The 22,496-nt window shown below is 40.4% G+C and overlaps 1 protein-coding gene and 1 long non-coding RNA gene across 6 annotated transcripts in view; one reads left to right on the top strand and one right to left on the bottom strand.

Moving 5' to 3' along the window:
* Positions 1-22,496, top strand: part of vps53 (VPS53 subunit of GARP complex) — a 300,014-nt gene that overhangs the window by 199,931 nt on the left and 77,587 nt on the right. For all 5 annotated transcript variants that reach the window (XM_069912009.1, XM_069912007.1, XM_069912008.1 and 2 more), the window contains 4 exons: positions 4,305-4,452; positions 12,795-12,877; positions 15,882-15,960; positions 19,119-19,267. In XM_069912009.1, coding sequence (XP_069768110.1) covers positions 4,305-4,452; positions 12,795-12,877; positions 15,882-15,960; positions 19,119-19,267 — 459 coding nt within the window. The remainder of the gene's footprint in view (positions 1-4,304; positions 4,453-12,794; positions 12,878-15,881; positions 15,961-19,118; positions 19,268-22,496) is intronic.
* LOC138749940 (uncharacterized) lies at positions 9,024-20,333 on the bottom strand. The gene is made up of 3 exons (XR_011348956.1): positions 19,201-20,333; positions 14,850-15,674; positions 9,024-9,810 (listed from the first exon to the last, which is right to left on the bottom strand). It is a non-coding gene; the product is annotated as an uncharacterized lncRNA (long non-coding RNA).

Here is a 22,496-nt window from a genome sequence, read left to right as displayed (position 1 = left end):
GAAATGTTTTGCAGACACCAGCTGATGCACACTCCTTTCCCGCCATGCTGCTGTGCACAAGTGGGCCAGGAACCTGACATGAAGCCTAGCCTAGCCATTGCTAGGGCTTACTCAAGAAGAAATTTCTATGTTGGAGCAAGTTCAATATCCATCAACTTCCACTCCATTCAGCAAAGTGAGAGCAGAGATTTGTGCCAAGTTTCTGGCATTCCACCCCAAGCAACAAATTGTGCCAAAGAAACAGAGTCTATAGAGAGTTAAGTGAGTGGGCAAGGGTCTGGCAAATAGAGTACAAGTTGGTAAATGTGATGTAATCCACTTTGGAAGGAAAAATGAAAGATTAGATTATTATTTCAATGGCAAGTAATTGCAGCATGCTGACATGCAGAAGGATTGTGCATGGATTGCAAAAAGTGGGTTTGCAGGTGCACCAAGTGGAAAATTGGCCTTTATTGCTGGAGGGATTGAATTTAGGTGCAGGGAGGTTGTACTGCAACCGTACAAGGTTCTGGTGAGGCAGCATCTGGAGCTCTCGTCTCTTTACTAGAGGAAGGATGTACTGACTTTGGAGGCAGTGCAGAGCAGGTTCACCAGGTTGATTCCAGAGATGAGAGGGTTAGCCCATGAGGAGAGATAGAGTCATCTGGGATTGTACCATGCTGGAATTTAGAAGAATGAGAGGGGATCTTATAAAAAAAATTATGAAAGGCATAGATAAGATAGAGGGATTGTTTTTTTTTCCTTTTGGTATGGGAGACTAAAACTAGTGGTCATAGCCTCAAGTTAAGGGAAGTAGATTTAGGACAGAGATGAGGAGGATCTACTCTTCCCAGAGGGTGGGGAATCTCTGGAATTCACTGCCCATTGAAGCAGTGGAGGTGTCCTCAGTAAATATATTTACTAGGAGTTTGGATACATATTTACATAGTAGGGGAATTAAGGGATACGGGGAAAAGGCCTGGAGAAGAGCCTATCATCAGATCAGCCATGATCTTATTGAATGGCAAAGCAGACTTGACAGGCCGGATGGCCTGCTCCTATTTCATATGTTCTTTTTCTTGTTTTTCCAAGTACTTGCAGGTATCTACCATTAAGTGTTCAGAAAAACAATGAATCTCCATTCTTGGCTAATGTCAATGGGGTAGCAGTAAATATGTCAAGTGCAATTGGGAGATTTTAAAACATTCAGTCTTTCTTATTCGGAGTAACACCAGGAAGAGGAGATTTTTCCCTCCTGTTACATTTTGTATGAATGATTGCCAGGGCACCACGTTGGAGTAAAATTAGAAAATGCTGGAGATACCAGCATCTGTGGAAAAAGAAGCCATTCAGCTCAGTAGATTTTCATATTTTAGTTTTCTAGCATCTCCAGTTTTAACTTTTTGACTTCTGGTGTCTTCTTTATTTTCCTGTCATAGATGCAAAAGTTGTAAAATGGAATGGGTTTGAATACAATTTTTAAAAATTATTTACTCAAGTCAACCAAAGGCTAACAAAACGGCTTTACCCAGATTTTTTATATTCAGTGCATCAAATTCAGGCAGAAAGAACAACTGGTATTAATTGGAAAGGACTGCAATCATTTTCACCATATATGGTACGACACAGATTTAGGTCGGCAGGTTGTGTGCAAATTTTTGGCCAGCTTTCTATTCAACATTGTTTTGTTATCCAGAAGTTTCATTGAACCTGAAAGACTTAATAATGGTCAATGAACACATTTACTTCAAAGTAATCGACTGCGTGAAAAATGAAATGGGAAATCATCCCATCTTCCTCGTGCTCACAGCAGTATCAGAATATCGTTAAACATCTCAGTTTAAAATGTACTGGGCTTAATGAATAATGTGTACCACGAATAGAGATTTCAACTATTGAGCCTAATGTATTCCACATGATTAATTTTGAGTCTGAAGTATGTTGTTTTGGTAATGGTGGGCAGTGGGGGTGGGGGTAAAGCATCAACATCAAATGCAATAATCATTTGAGGAAAAAGCAAACTCTGAAGGCCAATCAAATCAGTGCTTGTTGGGAGTCGACACGACATCAGCAATGTACCCCATTACATTGCTCAAAAACACCTTGGATTTTTGTTCATGGGGAGACGGTGGTCTCAGCAGTGTAAAGAAATCTCAGCAATATAAAGAAAAGTTTAGAGTACTATCGCCTTTCAAATAAACGTGAACCACCTCAAAACTGAAGGAAAATCTTGAGGATGTTGGCAAAGAAAAGTGAAATAAGTAAAGAATTTTGGAAGTCATCGAGGCTGTATTCAAAAGCTAGGATATAAGGGGCCTTCATCATTGGGTAGAGATAATATAAAATGCACAGTGTTTCCATCTTTCACATGAGTGATTAGCTCCTTTTGGAACAGAAAGAGGGTAGCGTCCACAGAAATGCTGGAGGAACTCAGCCAGTCTCGCTTCGTCCATAGGAAGTAAAGATATATTATTGATGTTTCAGGCCTGAGACCACCTTCAGGGTGTTGTGTTTGGAAAGGTATCAAGATCAGTGGGTTCACAGAGAGACAAATCTGGACACAAGTGTTACAATTAAAGTTAACTTTATTGAACACACAGGAGACAAACTGGAGAAGACGTCAAACGATACTTTATTGCTCTACGACTAAATAACTACTGTATATAGACATTCACAGTGGACCCAGGTTGAATTCTGATTCCAGTGGCTGCCTATCTTTTACACAATAAGAGAAAAAATCTATAATGGTGCAATCGGGCACAAGGGACTACGATACCGATGGCTACTTACCCTACCACACTGTCCCGAACGTGTACACACTTCACAGACAGGGACTTTTAAACACATTCAATTCCCTGTACCAACAAAGTTGCGGCTGTCTGCAAGCACTGATCTATTGCATTACAATGGCTTAGCTCAATGTAATGGGCACCTTACCTGTGACTCCTTCAGCAATGTCTACAGTAGAGACCTGACGTGGAGTAATGTCCTGGGCTTGGACCAAGAGGCAGAGAGAACGAAGTGTGGCATGTATCAATCTTTATACTGCTCTTAGCTGGGCGTCTGGTCAATGATGACACTGAATCATTTAAATGAGCCAATGGTAAGGTGTGCACTAATGAGTAGTTGGAATCCATCCTTGATTGGCAGGTGATGTGAATTTTCAATTAAGTTTCAGACAGGGAGGTCACGTGACCCTTTGCATCACAATGTTCCAGACAGAGAGGTTACGTGTTCCTCCACAATCTACATGTAACACAAGGTGTAAGTAAAAAGCAGACAGGCATCTGAATTAAAGACTGGGGAGTGCGAGGGGTAAGAATGGGAGAGGGAGGAGTCCAGACCAACACACAGCAACACTTGTGAATGTGCAGGGGTCATCAACTGCATCTGGTACTCCCTTTGTGAAATCCTCTACATCAGAGAGACTGGGTGGAGACTAGGAGATCGCTTCATTCAGCACCTTGGCTCAGTCCGCCGCAGTAGCATGGAGCTCCCAATGGGCACCCATTTTAATTCCCAGTTGCATTCCCTTACTGACATGTCTTCCTGCCATACTAAGACCACTGCAAATTGGAGGAACAGCACCTCTTCCATCTGGGAGCCCTCCAACTGGTTGGCATTAACACTGACTTCTCCAGTTTCTGTTACACCACACCCCCCATCTTTTTCCTCCTTTCTCCTTTCCTCTAGTTCTGTGTCTCTTTCTCCCCTTTTCCCTTTGTCTCCTTTCACAGAGCCAAAATCAATTCTCATCTCTCCTCTTATCATATCTAATTAACACCTTTTGTCTGAGGGTCTGGACTCCTCCCCTCCCAGTCTTTACCCAGGAGCCTGTCTGATTTTGCTTATACCTTGGAGAAGGTCTCTGGCCCGAAACGTAGGTAATATATCCTTACCTCCTATGGATGCAGCGAAACCAGCTGAATCCCCCTGGCATTTCTCAGGGCTTTTACTAAAATCACAGCTTCTGCAAAATTTTGTGCTTCACTCCATTGCCTGAGTTGGAAGAGCAGGGAGTGCATTGGCCTATAGATGTATCAGTTGGAATGTCCAATGAGATTTGTAAATCTGAATAAGGACTTTGAAATCGTTGCTTCGATGGAAAATTGAGCTAATGGGATTAGGAATAACAAGCGATGAGAACAAGTTCCTGGGTGTAGGTTTTACAGTAATTTGGATTAATTGGATGTTGAAGGCTTGTAAGGAAAGGAATGGAGAAATCTAACATTTGGGTTTCCCGCTGAAAGGAATGACAGTGCCTGTCTATCTTTTACATACTAGTGTTTGTTTTAGGTGTAAATTATTATTTTCTCTCTCTTTAGAACCACAAGTAGCAGCAGTGGCTTGACAATTTCCAGTCTCCTGAAGGAGAAGGAAGGCTCTGAGGTTTCAAAGTTCACAATGGAGGAACTTTGCCTCATTTGTAGTATCCTCAGCACCGCTGAGTATTGCCTGGCAACAACACAACAGGTGAGTGCACTTCAAAATTCCTTTATTATTATGTAATATTACAGAACATCCCTGTGATCCACCGGGATGGTTGCCTGAAGAGGGTGCACAAAATCATTGAGGACCCCTTCCAACTGCACATAGCATCTTTCAGCTGCTCACACTGGGGAAGAGATCCAGGAGGATCAGAGCCAGAACCACCAGGTTGAGAAACAGCTTCTTCCCACGGGCAGTGAGAATGCTGAACGACCAAAGGAGCTGCTCACACTGATCCTCTGAGACTCTCATAGTCACAAAACAACATTTATTTATGTGTATATATGAATACTTATCATGTATATGTATTGTTTGTCTGTATGTGTGTTCTGACTGGTTGTATGCCTGCGAGTTTTGCACCGAGGACCAGAGAACGCTGTTTTTCCGGGTTGTATATGTGCAATCAGGTGACCGTAAACTTGACTTGAGGACATGTAATATTACACGAAATTGCCTTCTACCTGCCGTAAGGCAGTCGCGTTAGTGTCGTCCGGTGCTCCTTGCAGTAAGAGAGAAAGAGAAGCAAAAGAGAGTCCCTTCAGAGTCTCTTGGTTGCACGTTGTCAGCACAAAGTAAATAAACTACTCTTCTTGCAGAATAATTCTGTAATTTTGAGTGCAAAATGGGAAGCAAGCAGCGCTGGGAAGATTATTTGGGTACATGGATTTTCTATTTAAATATGGCAGAGGACACAATATATCAGTGTGCTTCTAGTGCAAAACCTGTGTACATGTACGTGGGTGCATTGGTTGTGACCACTGTAATTAACATTAATGACATAAACTCTTGTTCTCTTCGAGCTACATGACCAAATAGTACAAATTTATTCGGCGCAGGATAACAACTTTCACTTAACAGAAATAGATTACTGTGTGAAGCATGCTGGCCTTCTGATGAATAAATTGATTTGTGCTTATCTTGGAATCTAACCCAAGGGATTTGTGTAGATCGATTCTGGTAAAGACAGGCCTAAAACTATGTTTTCCAGTGCAAGTCATTCTTGTTGAATTGTTTGATCTGTTTTGTACCAAGGTAGAAGTATCCCTCAGCTGAACTGGTTTGACTTGATGGAACATATAAGATGTGTTCTACTTTGCGCACGTACTTTATGACTTTGTTGCCATACTCGAGCATTAAGGAAAGCTCTTCACTGAAAGCAGGCTCTGGGAAAAAGTTGGGCAACAAAATGCAATTAAAATGTTGCAGTAGGAGACAAGTCCTCAGAAATGTCAACCTAATCACGTACAAAGGAGACAACTACGCTTAGCATTAAAAAGGATTTATAATTGAATTTCAGGCAATAATATATCTAATTTTTGAGATTGAGAATACATTGTCATAGGTTGGATGCAGGTACTATGAAGGTGAACGATACAGCGAAGGAAAGTAAGATGGTTGAGGAACTGGAATTAACAGAGGATAAGATTGAGCTAAGTATTCGATGTACATTTTATTTATTTTCAATTTTGTGAGTTCAATGTTCAAAGTGAACATGCCACAGCTGTGAATAATTTTCATCTCAAACATCCAGTTCCAACCAGCATCAAGCATTCCCAGGTCCATGGAGAAAATCCAGTACCAACCAGAACCAAGCGTTCCCAGGTCCGTGGAGAACTGATTCAATAAGAGCTTCTTCTCTCCATCGGTGGACTGACATCTCCTTTCTGAAAGGCATGTCTGCCTTTACATTTCACACAACTCCGCTGTGAGCACTTGGACCTCCGAGTCCAGTTCTGGGTTCAAGTCCAGCTCCAGAGATCCAAGCACAAAAATTTGGTCTGAGACACTAATGCAATACCAAAGAAGTGGCAAACCATGGAATAGCAGTCTTTGGGATTAAATATTTCACCATTGTGTGCTCCCTCAGGATGAAAATTAATAACTGATCTCTGGCCCTGTCTTGGTATCTATTCCTCATGTCTTGGTAAATATTTATCCTTCAACTATCATCATGAGAAAGCCAAATTATTTACTTGTCAACACATTGCTGTTTGTGGGAGTTTCTTTTGCATAAATTGGATTCCATATTTGAGATATTACATCATGTCGGAAGCATTTTATTAGTCATACTGTGCTCGGACACTTTAAAAAATGGACGTGAAAGATGCTGGGAAATTGGTCATCATGTGAAACTGACAGTTGTATTCGTGGAATTGTCCCACCGAATTATGATTCCACGTACCCAAGGTACTGCATACTTGCTGGATCCAGTTGGACTGTGGAGGTCATTCGCCAGTACTTTGTCCAATTCACGAGCCTTGACAGTGGCATACCGTTTAGCTGCAAGGGACAATTGCAATCATTTTCCACCCTCAGTGATTCCACACGTGACTAGCCAGCAGGGCTGGTAGCAAACAATTTGGATTCCAGATGATGGACCCAAGGGGCGTGGAGGCCCCTTGAAATATCCCCAGGATCATTAATGATGAGCTCAGCTCCATCAAATATAGGGGTGAGGGAGCCTTCTTGATATGTATGGCTCAATTAGCCATTGGTTAACCTCAGTCAGACATCATCAGACTGCTTTCTGATATGGGCATGTAACCGGGAGCTGGATGGAGTCAGGTTGAGTACTTCCAGCTTTTGTCTGGGAACTAAGTTTATAAATGCAGTCTTATAGTTACATTGTAGTTCAAAATTCCACGAGATTATGTCATCAATGTGAAAATGGATCAGGCCTTTCAGAATGGCTGGCTGCTCAACAATGTGATTTTTAGTTTAGACATAAAGGACAGTAACAGGCCTTTCTGGCCCACGAGCCCGTGCCGCCCAATTAACCCACATTCCCTTGGGTTAGATTCCAAGGGTGGGAGAAAATTGCAGCACCCGGAAGAAACCCACGCAGGTCACGGGGAGAGCGTACAAACTCCTTACCTGCAGCGCTGGATTTGAACCCAGGTCACTGGTGCTGTAACAGCGTCGCACTAACCACTACATGAACCCTGTGGAAAGTACATTGTCAAGCTGGAGATTTTCACAAAGACTAATGCTCAATCATTTTAATTTGCCATTACGGTCTACTGTAGTTAATTAAAACTTGTTGCTAACATTTTTGTGCTAAGGATGGCCTTGAGTAATCAGGAAAGGATTCTATTTCCTTTTACCCTTGTTCATATAGCTCTTTTGTAATCTTCCTAAACCAAATGCGCTTGGTGTTTTTTGCCCTTGTTGAGTTACAATCCTGACTGAGAGTGAATTCCTGAGTTGCAACTCAGAACTATCCTCAAAGAGCAGTTAAAACAAACACTGCTTCAGTTTTGAATGCCTTCTGGGCTCCTTGATTCCTTGCCGTGGAGGAGTGTGTACACACGCACAAACCAAGGCTGCAGACTCCAAGTGAATCCTCTCATTGCATTAACATGACTCTTACACAAAAGGGAAATTGCAAGCAATTATAAAAGGCTGTAAGAGTTCTGTGCTTGCATCCACTGTTTGTTTTGATAGAACATGTTCATTAGACTGTGGCAAGACATTGGTTGTGCTCTTGGCAGTTCTTGATTCCCGCTGGATAATGAGTTTTGTGTATGCCTCTCGAAAACTTCATCGGTACTAGATTTAAAGCTGAACCATCAAAAATAGTTATAATCAACATTAACATTTTTGGGCAAGGATTCAATCTCTCTTTCTCTCTCTCTCTCTCTCTCTCTCTTTAATGTAACTGAGTCTAAGTAACAATATTGCACAATGTAAAATGAACCAAACTATGTGACCACAATGTGAAGGTTAGTTTTTAAGGTACAAAGAGCTATTAGATTCTGGACTGCTTCGCTGAAGATGATTATTCGATCTGTGTCAGTCATGACAATTAAAATAGAATTGGGTAAATAGTTTGAGAGTCAGAACAGTAAAGAGTATGTGGAAGGACCAGGGAAATAGGCTTAAAGCAAGGAGCTCTGGGCACGGAATTGACCAACTATGTTAACATTTATATGATTCGATGATAATCGTGAGCAAAGATTTGTGCTCTTGGGTTCTCACTGATCTTTTTCCACATCCGGGGCTGCGATGATTATCTTTACCTCCTTCTATAACTTCTCGAAAGCCACATTTCAGAATTGGACAGTGATGGGTTCCATCACAATACTTTGGCACAATACTTAGGGACTGCTGTGCTCAAGATTTTCATCCTTCGGAGTGAATGCTAGATTGACGCTCTGTCTGTTTGCTGTTTAAACAATACCTTCCAGCATTTTTTTGGAGAGAAGGCACTCCACTGGCCAATGTTCGTCCCTTGGCCGAGCTCATTGAAAACAGATTATATGGTCAATGCTCTTTCTGGAGCCTGGTTCTGCAGACAGTTGGTTGTCATCTTAATGTACATAACAGTGATTACATCTCAAGGATTGGCTGCAAAGGTAATTTAGAAAAGAAAATTATTTATTTTTTTTGGAATGATTAAATGATTGCTTTTTTTTTTTAAATTTTTTATTTTTCACACCATAAATCACAATAGCCATGATATACACTTTTTCTTTTCCACACATTTACAGTGACTTTTTCTCCCTCCCCCCTCCCTCCTCCCAAGCCACCCCCCCCTCTCATCCATTTTAAGTATACAATCTAGGTTGCATTAATTCAGTTAGACAATGTTGTCATTCAACAAAAATACACCAGAAATTCTACTGAGTCCATTCTTTTCTTTTCTTCTCCTTCCATCAACTTAGGTAATGTTTGTTCCTGGTAGGTTTTCGCTATTGTATTTAATGTAAGGCTCCCATACTTGTTCGAATATTTCAATATTATTTCTTAAACTATATGTTATTTTTTCTAATGGAATACATTTATTCATTTCTATATACCATTGTTGTATTTTCAAATTATCTTCCAATTTCCAGGTTGACATAATACATTTTTTTGCTACGGCTAGGGCTATCTTGACAAATCTTTTTTGTGCATCTTCCAAGTCAATTCCAAATTCTTTATTTTTTATGTTACTTAGGAGAAAGATCTCTGGATTCTTTGGTATATTGTTTTCTGTTATTTTATTTAATATCTGATTGAGATCATCCCAAAATTTTTCTACTCTCTCACATGTCCAGATTGCATGAATTGTTGTTCCCCTTTCTTTTTTACATCGAAAACATCTGTCAGATACTGTTGGGTCCCATTTATTTAACTTTTGCGGTGTAATGTATAGTCTGTGTAACCAATTATATTGTATCATACGTAGCCTCGTATTTATTGTATTTCTCATCGTTCCAGAGCATAACTTCTCCCATGTTTCCTTTTTTATCTTTATATTTAAATCTTGTTCCCAAATGATTGCATTTCAACGAGAATAAATACTTTGGAATAAATACATCAACAAAAATGGCTGGAAAGACTCATCAGGTCTGGCGACATCTGTGGAGAGTGAAACAAAGTTGACACGTCAGGCTGATCTTTCATTAGAAACATTAATTCGGTATCTCCACTGAATGCTCTAAGAATTGCTGAATATTTTCAACCATTTATGTGTATGTACATAGTGGCTTTTTAAATGTAAGATATAAATTGTGTACATTATGTAAGATAAAGCATGATCATTATTCGCTTGTTGAACTAAATGCGGCAGCTGTTCTGCTTAAAGCAAGATCCCACACGCATTGTTAACTTAATTTCTTGATAATTAAAATAGTTGGCTTGGACACAAACAACTCGAAAACAGTTGTGGATTTTCTGAAAGATCAGATGCTGCCTTTAGATTAATATCTCTTCAAACCACCACTGGTGAAAACACATGCAATGTGGCTCCAGTTGAGTTAGTAAAAATGCAAGTTAATTGTTCAATTTTAATGAACTCTCTCCTACAAAACTGGTAGCTTAGGACCAAGTTTGAGTATTGTTTTATTGAAAGAATATGCACTGAGGCAGTGCATGAAGTTAAAATACCTTTAACAGTGGGTTTGAGGGGCCAAATAGCATATTCCTATTCCTGTATTCAGACTAAGAAAGGGTTTAAAGTATTGTTGTAACTTTAAAAGTTGTTTTCTTTACATATGTGATAATCATTTATTTTTAAAATTTTTAAAAAAATGCAGTATAAAGATTTCAAGCCATGATTTAATGATTAGGTTAACCCACCATATGGATTTTTCAAGCATTTCAGGAAATAGCCCATCTTTTGTTAAAAGATGTAATCTTGATAATTTAATCAATATGTCCTGCTCCATTGAAATGCCTGTGTTTTGTTAAAGCATTACAAACTACATCTTAATTCAGCCATAAATTGTTTTGTGAAGGTAGAAATTATGATGTATATGTGGGAGTGCAATTGTTTAATGTATCTATTCAATGAATGGGGAATAACTAAGTGCAGTCCACAATGAACATTTTGATTGTCTGGCATGAAATTACCCTTTTTACATTGCATTAACTAGTTTCATCTTAGCAAAGCCAAACAGCTTAACTGCATCAATGTTCATAAGTTTGTTTTCTTTAAAAGATTGAAAATTGTATGCAAGATTTGGTGGCAAATGCAAACAAGCTGTGGGGTTTGTATTGCCATGTCTTGGATTAGTTGGATTGAGATGGAGGTTTGAAACTAAAATTAGGGAATTTGGTAATTACCAATCAACTGTGTTGAACAAGGTAAAATTGTGTCAACATAAATCTTTTCTGTATTCACTTATCCATCCACTGGCAAATATAAGTGTTTTCTGCCTTTCAAATCGAGAAAGATCATTTGAGGGAAAGTGATGTTGTTACGAGCCCAGAGGACCCCAAAACCAAGCAGCAATAGATATTCACCAAGACAAATGGTTACGTAAACAAAGGTTGCTTTTAATGATCTTTAAACATAAAAACAGAATCACACTTATCATTATTGACTTAACTAGCCCCCTTCTAATTCTAAGCGCACGTGTATGTAATTTGTGTGTAAGTTCAGAAAAGTTCTTTGGTTCACAGTCCGATCTCACTTCTCATTCCTCCAAGTTCAATGGTTGCAGGCAATTTTTATACTGTGCGCAGAATTTAACATTTATAAAGTTCACCAGACTTTGGTGTTTGAAAGGTAAATAGTTACCGCTCAAGATGGTTCTTGTCGGTTTTCAGAGAAAGATTTGTCGTTCGCTGTACACCCACAACTGATTCCTTTTTAATCAGCCACTTCAGTGTCCTTCCGAAGAAACTTACCTCCTCTTTCTTTCAGGTCACCACAGAGTTCCTTTTTGTTTCTCTTATTTCAAGTGAAACATGAGATAGCCAGTCCTCTCCTCTTGTATGAACCACCAGGGTTTTGACCAGGCTGAACTAAGTACTCACAACCCATCTTCCAAATGGGGTTTTCCACAAGCTTGTCAGCTTGTCCTGTTCCAGTCCCAGCTGCTGTTGCTGGCTGTAACACTGTAGAACTGATCTCTCTCTCTCTCTCTCTCTCTCTCTCTCTCTCTCTCTCTCTCTCTCTCTCTCAGAGAGAAAACCTGTTTGACTCTCTCTGCACGCAAAACCACCTGACCCTCCTAGAACAGCAAGTTCCATTGCAGGCACTCTGCGGCTCTGACAAGTTCTTTCATCTGTTGGCTTTTATAAACAACAATCCATTAATGAAGTCTCTTGGGCACTCTCCAAAGCTTTTGCAAAGGCTCTGTGGCTGACATGTCTAGCATGAGCAGAGCTCTAGTATTTTAAGTAAAATCTGTTTTAAAGTATTTGTATGTGACCTACACTAAAAAAACCTGCCCCAATTTATCTCCCAAAAACATAGCTATATTCTGTCACAAATGCTAACTGTGCTTAGGCTCTACAACATGCTGCGAATCATTCTACTGTTGTCAGAAAAAGAATTTCACGGTTAGTGCAACGGTGTTAGTGCCGCCAACCACGGTTTAAATCCGACGCTGTCTCTAAGGAGTTTGGACGTTCTCCCCGTGGCTGCATGGGTTTCTTCCAGGTGCTCCCATTTTCTCCCACCATTCAAAACGTACCAGAAGTACGTCATTTGGGTGGCATGGTCTTGTAGGCTAAAAGGGCCTGTTAATGTGCTGTTATGTCTAGATTTAAATTCAGTTTTATTTATCAACCGATTGCGCAAAGACAACCCAAAGAAGAAGCATTGTCCAGTCCTCGGTGAATATCTTGCAAACACATACAACCAGAAATTACAAGGATCTGAAGAGGCCATAGCAACCTCGTCATTTTGGTAGTTCTTTTGGAACTCTTGATAGTCAAAGGAACAGTGGGCACAACAGCAAATCATTTTAAATTGAGAAGAGAAAAAAATAAATTCAAGATCCAAAGTAATTTTATTGATATTGCCTCTCATAACTTGCTTTCCATCTGCCAGTTCTACATCCTAATGTCCATTGTTTCGTCTTTGTCATTTAAATTTATAATTTCTCCACAAGCTTGAAGAGAAACTCAAAGAGAAAGTGGATGCAAGTCTAGTAGAAAGTATTAACCTGATGTCAGAAATGGACACCTTCAGCACGTGAGTACTAACAATGAAGTGATTTAACGTCCCTACATGACCTATTCCACCAATTGGTTTAAAAAAAAAGCTTCATAGCAGCAAAGGTACCTTGACTGCACGTGAGCAACTAGCGTAGAAGATCAGGCTGGCGCTACTTTTCCTTTTGGGCTCACTTTGATGAAATAACTGGCTTCCAGTTGTCATTTCATTTGCTGATTGATTGGATGCGGCTAGTTTGGGGAACTGTGTAACAGATCGAGTCCACCAACTTGACTGAAGGAACCCATGCCAAACTTTTTATCGGAACAGTCTGCCACATGTAGACAAGAAATTCTGCTTTACAAAGAATAAACATGAAACAAAGTTGCAGATGAAGTAATGGAGACAGATCTGCTGCAATTTGAAAGCCATATGGAGGAACCAGTGGGGCATTTTAATATCGCTTCATGTGGGTGAACCAAATGACTTTCCTCAACTATAATCTTTCCAAACGATTGCCTAATAATTTCAATGAAATATTTTGGATATTGTTTTTCTTTTTACAACTACATGTGCATCCTTGGACAGCGCACAAAACAAATGGTAAATAAGAATAAAATAACTTTCATATTTAATATTTTCTTTAATATATTGACGTTTCTAAATCTTTGAAAGCATCCATACAATGTTATGAATACTTTCCAGTTATGTTAGTATTTCCTTGTGTAGGACGCACATTATTTTTCCTCAGAAGGAAACATGCGCTGTGATGTTAATGTAAATCAAATCAGTCCAAGAGTGATGATCAAAAGTGACACATCTTGCTGCTTTTAACTTGAGAAGCTCAGATTAATAATTCCTCCCCCCCCTACTTACTCCTAATATAAGAGTTAACAGCATTCTAAAGAATGAGAAAGGAGGATGGAGGAATTTGACAAGTGATAGGTAAGGGTGGGTTTCAGAATCTGTCAGAGAAAAAGGAAAGTTGAGGGCTTTCCATTAGAATATGGGGAAATGCGATGATTGGATTTGTGAGGCTGAAGTAAAAACAAATTGCTTACATTTTCTTGATGGATAATTTCTGCTCAAGGTAAGCTTATTTTTACAACTAGAGTCTAATCATAGTCTGCTCTTTGATATATTTATAACTGAAAAGCCCTGTCCATAAATTGTTTGAGAGCGAGATCAGTAGCTAAAATTTACTGATGACAGCTTATTGGTACTCAGGCGTTGTCTTACTGAGCACGCTCTTCCTGAGAGAACACCTTGGTTTCTCAATGTGGAGGTTTCAGCTTGCTCATAGTGTGCAAAGTAGGGAATTAGCTCTTGTCAATAACAATTGAGATTCCCATTTCTCACTGTCATCCCTCTCAAAAATTGATATTTGATTTTTTGCACTTTTCTTCCCCCAGCGGGAGGACGGAATGCTCCTTTAAAGATAGCTCGCCATTTCACAATGAGCTTCACTTGTGGCTGTCCTCCTGGAGCAATCTAATTCTTTCTGCTAACGCCATGACCTATTTCAGTCCAGGATGGATTACTGACTGTAAGATGGTGCAAAGCCACAAGTATTTCCTGCACTGCTCCATCAGTTGATCTGCCGTGAAAGACATAGTGCCAAAATATTTCAATCGTTTGTGGAGTTTATGAGGTATATTTAATTTTGCTCACTGCTGCTCTTCAGAGAGTAAATCGTATGGCTCCAACCTAATGAGGGGTTTCAGATCTGCCAAATAGTTTTGGTCACAAACGTCTCCTTTTAACAGAGGGAGGGTACGTATTTGTTACATGTAAAGACAGAAAAATACAATGCATGGGTGATACTTAATTACACGTAGACAACTTGCAGTAATGGTCACAAAATTCTCCAATGCAAGTGACTAACTTAGAGCTAGTTAAACTGTTCCATACCCAAATATTGATTGTTAGTTGATTGCTTATAAAGTTTTATTAATAATATGCTCTGTAACGTCGTGCCTACGAAGGAATGGAATGTTCATAATGTTCCTACCTGTAGAGACCGTGCAAGCTTAGTGCTTTACATTTCACTTCATGTTGCTGGCACCGCCTGATGCAATTGGTTGCTGGCACCGCCTGATGCAATTGGTTGCTGCACCGCCTGATGCAATTGGTTGCTGGCACCGCCTGATGCAATTGGTTGCTGCACCGCCTGATGCAATTGGTTGCTGGCACCGCCTGATGCAATTGGTTGCTGCACCGCCTGATGCAATTGGTTGCTGCACCGCCTGATGCAATTGGTTGCTGGCACCGCCTGATGCAGTTTGGTTGCTGCACCACCCGATTCAATTGGTCACTGCATTTTCCACTGTAACCCTACAAAAGGAGGCCATTCAACCCACTATGTCAGCACTAGAAACCCTGTTTCTCCTTCCCTCAAATGATGCTTCTAACATGAACTTTTGTCTGGTGTCCCCAGTCATCACCTGCCATGGGTTTAAATAGATGTAGTTCCACTATTTTTACTTTGTCTCTCCCTGCCAGCTTCTGAGTTTTCTTTTGTTTATTTATTCATGGTGTGTTACTGTCAAGGGCAGGATTTATTGTCCACCCCTATCTGCCACTTGGTCTGGTGATGAGGGTGAAAGGATGGCATGTGAAGAGGTGGACAGCTTATTGCAAGGATATTGAGGCTCTTTTTATGTCCAACCACGTCCCTTTAGATACCCTCACTTCCCAAACTCCGAGTAGTCCTCCACTTTCATTCCATTCATATGGAGAGTTTCTTGGATAATGTTAATTCCATGGTGCCTCTCTACTGGTAGGAATTGTGTTGCCATTCTCATTGCGCCAGGTTCTTGGAATTATGGCTTTTTGTCTGAAAAAAAAATGGATGTTGTTTTAAAAAAAAACTTACATGTTGCTCAGAAATGAAAACCAGGATTAATACATGTTAAAAATCAAAAACTGAAAAGTATATTCCCTGAAGTGATAGGTATTGTTGTTGTTTTGGAAGTTAAAAAAAAAAGAAGCTTTATCTAATTTTATGTATTACTGTATTGTGTTTTTCTTCCTTGCTTTACAGTGTGATTTCTAATAGCATCCAGCTGTTGGTTCAGGACTTGGATGCAGCCTGTGATCCTGCACTGACTGCCATGAGTAAAGTAGGTGCAAAACCCTGGTTCAGCAGTTCCTAAGATTGTTCTGCTAGATGCTGATTAATGGCTGGAAGGTGATGATTCTTCCAGTGGAAGAATAACCGTTACTAGACAAATCGCAGGAATTCTTGCACATGTAGCCCACAGTTTAGAGAACACTGGTGTCCACAACATCACTGTCTGCATGAAGGTCCTCGGCATTCCCATCAACAATACCAGTACCAATACCTCCGCAGTTAAGACATTGATGTTCCTTCGACCACTGTATTTTCAATCTCTGGGCTACAGTACGTCCAGTTCTTCAACTATCCAGCAAGACTGATTTCTGCCTTTTTCTCTTAGTATTGATCTCCATGGTCTCACCGTCAGCATTACCACAATTTCCACTGCTGCCATCAGGAAAGAGGTCTAGGTGCCATAAGACTCCTCCCACCAGGTTCAGGAACATTTGCTCCCCCTCCACCATCAGATTCCTAAACAACTGACTCAGACTCTTACTTTGCAATTATTTATTACTGAATATAATTTTTCTGTTTTGTACAGTCAGTGTGGATACATTTCTTTCTTTGTTTTCATTTCTCACTTTTGTATACGTATTTTTTTCTTGAGTACAATTTCGAGTTACTGTTAAGTAGAAATTCTGCCCGACCTGCAGGAAAAAGAATCTAAGGGTTAGTTGTATGTGATGTCTATGTACTCTGACAATAAGTCTGAACTGTGAACTTTGAACCGACATCAAAGCTGGCCCGACATCCTGCTTCTCACTCATGGCAGCCGGCTGCCTGTGCCTCTCATGCCAACCACTTTTAGTCCTGAACTGAGAGCTGATGATACTCTTACTTAAATGCACTTGTCAGGTCAGTGTCAACACTGTCACAGAGAGTTCAGAGGCTTCATCTATCTCCAGCCACCTGATTCGTCTGCCCATCCTGGTCTACTTGTTCATTACCCTTGGAATCAGAACCAAAATATCATCATTTATTGTCACGAACATGTCACAAAATAAATTAGAGCAAAAGAAGAGAAAATGTGGTTCATTGTCCATTCAGAAATCTGATGGCAGAGGGGAAGAAGCTGTTTTTGTGTCGTTGGGTGCTCATCTTTAGGCTCCTGAACAACCTTCCTGATGGTAGCAGTGTGAAGAGGGCATGGCCTGGGAGGAGGGTCCTTGAGGTTAGAAGCAGCTTTCTTAAGACACCGCCACTTGCAGATGTCCTCAATGGAGTGAAATTTGATGTCCGAGATGGCGTTGACCAAGTTCACAACTCCTGCCCTGTGCCTTGACACTTTCATACCAGTCAGTGACACAACCAGTTGGAATGCTCTCCACGATACACCTGTAGGAATTTGCAAGAGTCTTTGCTGACATACAGAAGAACCAATCTTCTCATGAAGCATAGCTGCTGGCGAGCCATATTCATGATTGCATCGACATGGGGGCCCAAGGACAGATCTGCAAAGATGTTGATACCGAGGAATTTGAAGTTCTTAACCCTTTCCACTGTTGACCCATCGATAAGGACTGGTTCGTGTTCTCCTGATTTCCCCCTCCTGAAGTCCACAATGCAATTAGAGAGGTGACTGGCAATAGAATTGAATTTGCTGTCTTTCTACCTTCATTTCATTCAGGATACCACCTTTCAAAGTTTATTCTAAAGCCATTAAACCCTGGTTGTAAGCCTCACAAACCAGATTAGAACTAGGAAACATTGCTACCGACTGCTGGGTTATTAATCATAACCAAATGATTAAGGTCCACTCTTGCGTATACTCTTCCAAATAATGTCCCTCAGCTCATTGCCATTTATCTGTCCAAGGAAGTACCCTACAGCATATACTTCTGTGCTAATAATGTCTGACCTATGAAAACCATTATTAAAACTGGTGCTAAAATTATTACCCAAGTTAGTTATCATTAAACACTTTATCAGAACTAAATATGTTAACACCATTAAGATTTAAAACTTTATTAAATCAAACACTGCTATGAATATCAACAGCTAAGAGGTTAAAACTGTTCTTTGGCTTGTTTGTCTGAAAAGGTTAAGATGTCAAACTCGGTATTTAAAAAAAGGTCATGGTTCCACTCATTTCTTCCGCAATGGTGTCAAAATCCACATGAATGACCCTCAGATCCTTGTATATAAATGGCTAAACACCCTGCTTGGAGAGAAGCACTTCTTGATCAAAATAAAGTCATCTTCGTGTTTGAGCAAAAGAGGTTATGGTCACCCTCACTGGACTGGGAATGGTCTGTCTACAGTCCGTGCGTTTAACACTCGAGTCCCCCATGGTGGACCCAGAGGGGGAGTTGTTTGCCATCTGGAATTAGGAAGCCTTATGAAGAAAGGACCTGGCACCAGTTTCTTATCACCCATTAGAGCAGTGGTTCTTAATCCCAATGCCATAGGTGCTCTGTGATGGGTAACAGAGGGATTGCTTAAGGTGGTATGTGAGTGGGAAGGGAAGGGTGAGAACCACTGCTCTAGATCCAATTGTTACTGAAATATTTTGCGTAAGAAAAATTGTCATTGGCCCATTTCCTTAGGAGTTACGAAATTGTTCACATAACGAGTCAATTAGTTACGATTAAAACAGTGGTTTTAAAACTTTTTCTTTCCACCCACATACTACCTTAAGCAATCCCTTATCAATCACAGAGCACCTATGGCATAGGGAATACTTAAAGTGGTTTGTGAGTGGAAAGAAAAAGGTTGCATTAGACAGTGCAACACCCAGCTACTTCTGGGAAAGGTCCTCTTTGCCACCTGCTGTGGAGATGCCAAAGCAGCTGCCCAGGTACACCATGTGGAGATGGGGCCTGACAGCCACCAGTATTTAGTGGCCATGACCAACAGGAAGCAGAAATTACCCAACTGGTCAACAGTCAACTGTGAAAGGTTAACGACCTCGCCCCAATTCAACCTACGACTTCTGCGCACCTAGTTTATAAAGAACCGTTCTCTAAACCACTTCAAAATATTTTGATGACTATTCTTGTCTGTAAATGGAAATATTATTTCACTTTATAGCTTGCAAATCCAATATTGATATTTATGAAGCTATATTTACAGTTATTTCCACAAGTTGCTTGGATATGTATAAATATCTTTGGTTAATAGTTTCTTTTAAATGAATGAAATGTATGTATTTCATTCTTCCAGATGCCATGGCAAAATGTGGAGCATGTGGGTGACCAGAGTCCATATGTCACTTCTATAATCCTTCATATCAAACAGAACGTACCCATCATCCGAGATAACCTCGCCTCCACTCGCAAATACTTCACACAGTTCTGCATCAAATTTGTCAAGTAAGTGTTGTATCTTCTTACTGTGAAAGTTCACATATTCACGCCAAAATGTTTCTCTCTGAGGTGGTCTTGAATTCAAGATGAACTGTGGGGAATGACGATGCAAAAACACAACGCTGGAGAAACTCAGCAGGTCAAACAGTGTACTTTGTATAGCAAAGAAAAAGATACATAACCAACTTTTTGGACTTGAACCCTTCATCAAGGGACAAGCAAAATTAGGCATGTTGAAACAGCGACCGATTTGCTTCTTACGTTCTTTGGAAGAAGCATAATTTAAAAATCGCAGTCTTTTATCAAAAGCAACGTAATTTTAACATTTGCAAATTAACCTGATGAAACCAGATCTTTCTGAAAACCCCCACTTCTTAATGTTGTCATTTTCTTAAGCTTTTCACCTGGCTTTTGGAAAACAATACATATACAATCGGGATTGCCATTTATCTTAAAATGGTTGAGGAAGTACCTGTCCGGATATGTGATTCAAATTACTAATCGCATTATTTCCTTTGTTAGATTAAGATCCACAACAAGTTGAAGTGATTATTCTTGTGGACACAAAAGACGACAGATGTTGAGTTGTGGAGTAAACAGTAAGCAGATGGAGGTCCTCTCTGGGTCAGGCAGCATCGGTGGAGAAAAGGGGATAATTGATATTTTGGGTTGAATCCCTGTATCAGAACTCAGAGTGTAGAGGTGAGAGGGGAAATGAACTAGCTGAGATTGGGGGACGATAGGCAGATGGAGCCAAGTGGGGGAAGGAAAGGGGGAAATAGAGAAAGTCTGGAAGGTGATGAGTGGAACCAGTTAACGGAGGGTTTAGCGCCAGGTTTTTGGGGGGTGGGGGGCAGCAGGGGGAAGGGAGTCAGGAGGATAGGCCAGGGGAAAATAAATTATACCCGCAAATTGGAGGAACAACATCCAAAATGACGACATCAAATATTCCGACTGGACCCTCTCCATCAAATCGACCTCCAACTTTTGTTAATCCCCTCCCCGGAGTCTCTCCCTCTGACTCCTTTCCACACCCCTTCCCTGCCCTCCTATTAGAGAACTCTCCCCCTTTCATCACCTCTCAGCATTTTGTTCTCTTCTACCCTCCCACCCATATCCACCCATGGTCTTTACCTGTTAGCCTGTAATCCTTCTCCTGCCCCTTCCTCTCTCCTCTTCCCCCCCCCTCCCCCCACCTTTTTACTCAGGTGCCTGCCTGTATTTTGACGAAAGACTCAGGCCTGAAACGTTGGTTGCCCTTTACTTCCAATGGATCCGGCGTGGCCTGCTGAGTTTCTCCAATACCTTTGTGCATTGCACTACAATTGCAGTGTCGGTGCTGCAGACTTTCCTGCTTAAGTGTTGCTTAGAGGAATGGAATGTCCTGGTGGTGATCCAAACCCAATAACTAATGTTTAGCATAGCATTTTACTCACCATTGTGAGGAAAATGAGAGGACTTTGAAAGAGTTCATATTCTAATGATGACTCACGGTTCACCTGCCTTTTCAGCCCTGTGTTCTCTCAACCATCTAAATCCGAATACTCTGGTGAAAGCTTCGGGAATGTTAATGTACAGAAGTATCTCAGTACATCAAATGCAGAAAGCAAATAAGCAAGCAATTACAGTGACAAATATTACTTCGGCCTTTACTTGCAAGGAGTTTGGAGTAAAAGAGTAAGGAAATCGTTTTATTAGGGCCCCATTTTGTCTGCAGTTTTGGTCTCGGAAAGGATGTACATACTTTGGAGATCCACTAAATTGATTCCTGGAGTGGGTGTTTTGTGAGGGTCAGTGGAGTTCACTAGAGTTGGTGTCACCCAGTGCGGTGTAAAAATATAGAATAATATGTGATGAATATAGTTGTATATAGCTTAAATGGAATATTTCTTAGATTATGTGAATACTAACAACAAAATTGTTTTATAAAATCTTTCTACATTGAATTACAACATTATTAGTAACTGAGTGGAACCTTTTTTGATTTCTTTTTCCTTATTTTCCTTTAATTTCTACTTCATTCTCAAAAATATCATTGATATTGGTTCACAAATACTAATGACCACAATATTGTAGCTAAAACACCAGAATATTTGACAAAAATTACATCTATACAAACACCAGCAGCAATGAAAATGGCGCATGCTGATGAAACCACGTGATTTGAAACGTCGTTGTAATTGGGTCATAATGACAGCTCTGACTGGAGCGCATTAGAAGGTTCAAGAAGTAAATTAGCATCGAGGTTTAGCCTCGTAGGTAGATTGATACATGTCAACTGGGCTTCCAAAAAAAATGTTTTTGTTGTTATAACTAACTACAGAGATATTCTGCTGAAACACGGCACAAAAATTTTAGAGACGGTCATTTTGGTGTCACATGGTGTAGTCTGCGTCCCGCATCCCACCCCCCCTCCCCCAAGTGACGCCACTGATGAGAATTGATTATTCTTGTTCACACTTAGAAGAATGTGAAAGTCATCTTATTCAGATAGAGAAATTTTTAAAATGGATTGATTGATTAGGTACAGTGAGGATGTGTTCTCAGGCTGGAGAATTTAAATTAATGAATATAGTCTGGGGATTCAGGCCAGACTGGAATAAGAAGGAATGTCATGTCGTTCTTTTCCAAGTCTTGGTTTTCTCTACCTCAGGGCTGGAGATGAGAATTAGTTGAGTCCATTCAACACTGAGGTTGATAGATAATTGGACACAAAGGAAATCGTGGTTATGGGGAAAATCAAGGGCTTCAGGTACAAGATCATTAAATATTGAGTGGTAAAGTAGACGCAGTCGGCCATACTAAAACATAATAAACTGCAGCAGGCACAGGACATTCAGCCCCTTGTACTCTTCTGTCATTCACTAGGATCACGGCTGATCTTTCACTTTCCTGAATCAACCTCCTATCTCTTGGTTCCTTTAATATCTAAACCCAGTCAACCCCTGACTTGAATATTTTGAACAACCAAGTCTCTTGCTATTACCAGCTTACAGAAAAGAAAAGTTTTCGAGCTGGAGAGGGTGCAGAGATTTACGACGATGTTGCCAGCACTCGCGGAGGGAGAGGCTGGAGCAAGCTAGGGCTTTATTTCTTGGAGTGTTGCAGTACGAGGGGTGATTTCATAGAGGTGCACAAAATCATGAGATAAACAGATCTTGCGAGTGCACAGTCTTCTGCTTAGAATGGGGGTATTGAGAGTTTTGATGGGAACCTGAGGGATAGCCTTTTAGCC

This window comes from Narcine bancroftii, chromosome 14 (genome assembly GCF_036971445.1).
Source record: "Narcine bancroftii isolate sNarBan1 chromosome 14, sNarBan1.hap1, whole genome shotgun sequence".
Lineage (NCBI taxonomy): Eukaryota > Metazoa > Chordata > Chondrichthyes > Torpediniformes > Narcinidae > Narcine > Narcine bancroftii.
This window is presented reverse-complemented; position numbering and strand designations above follow the sequence as displayed.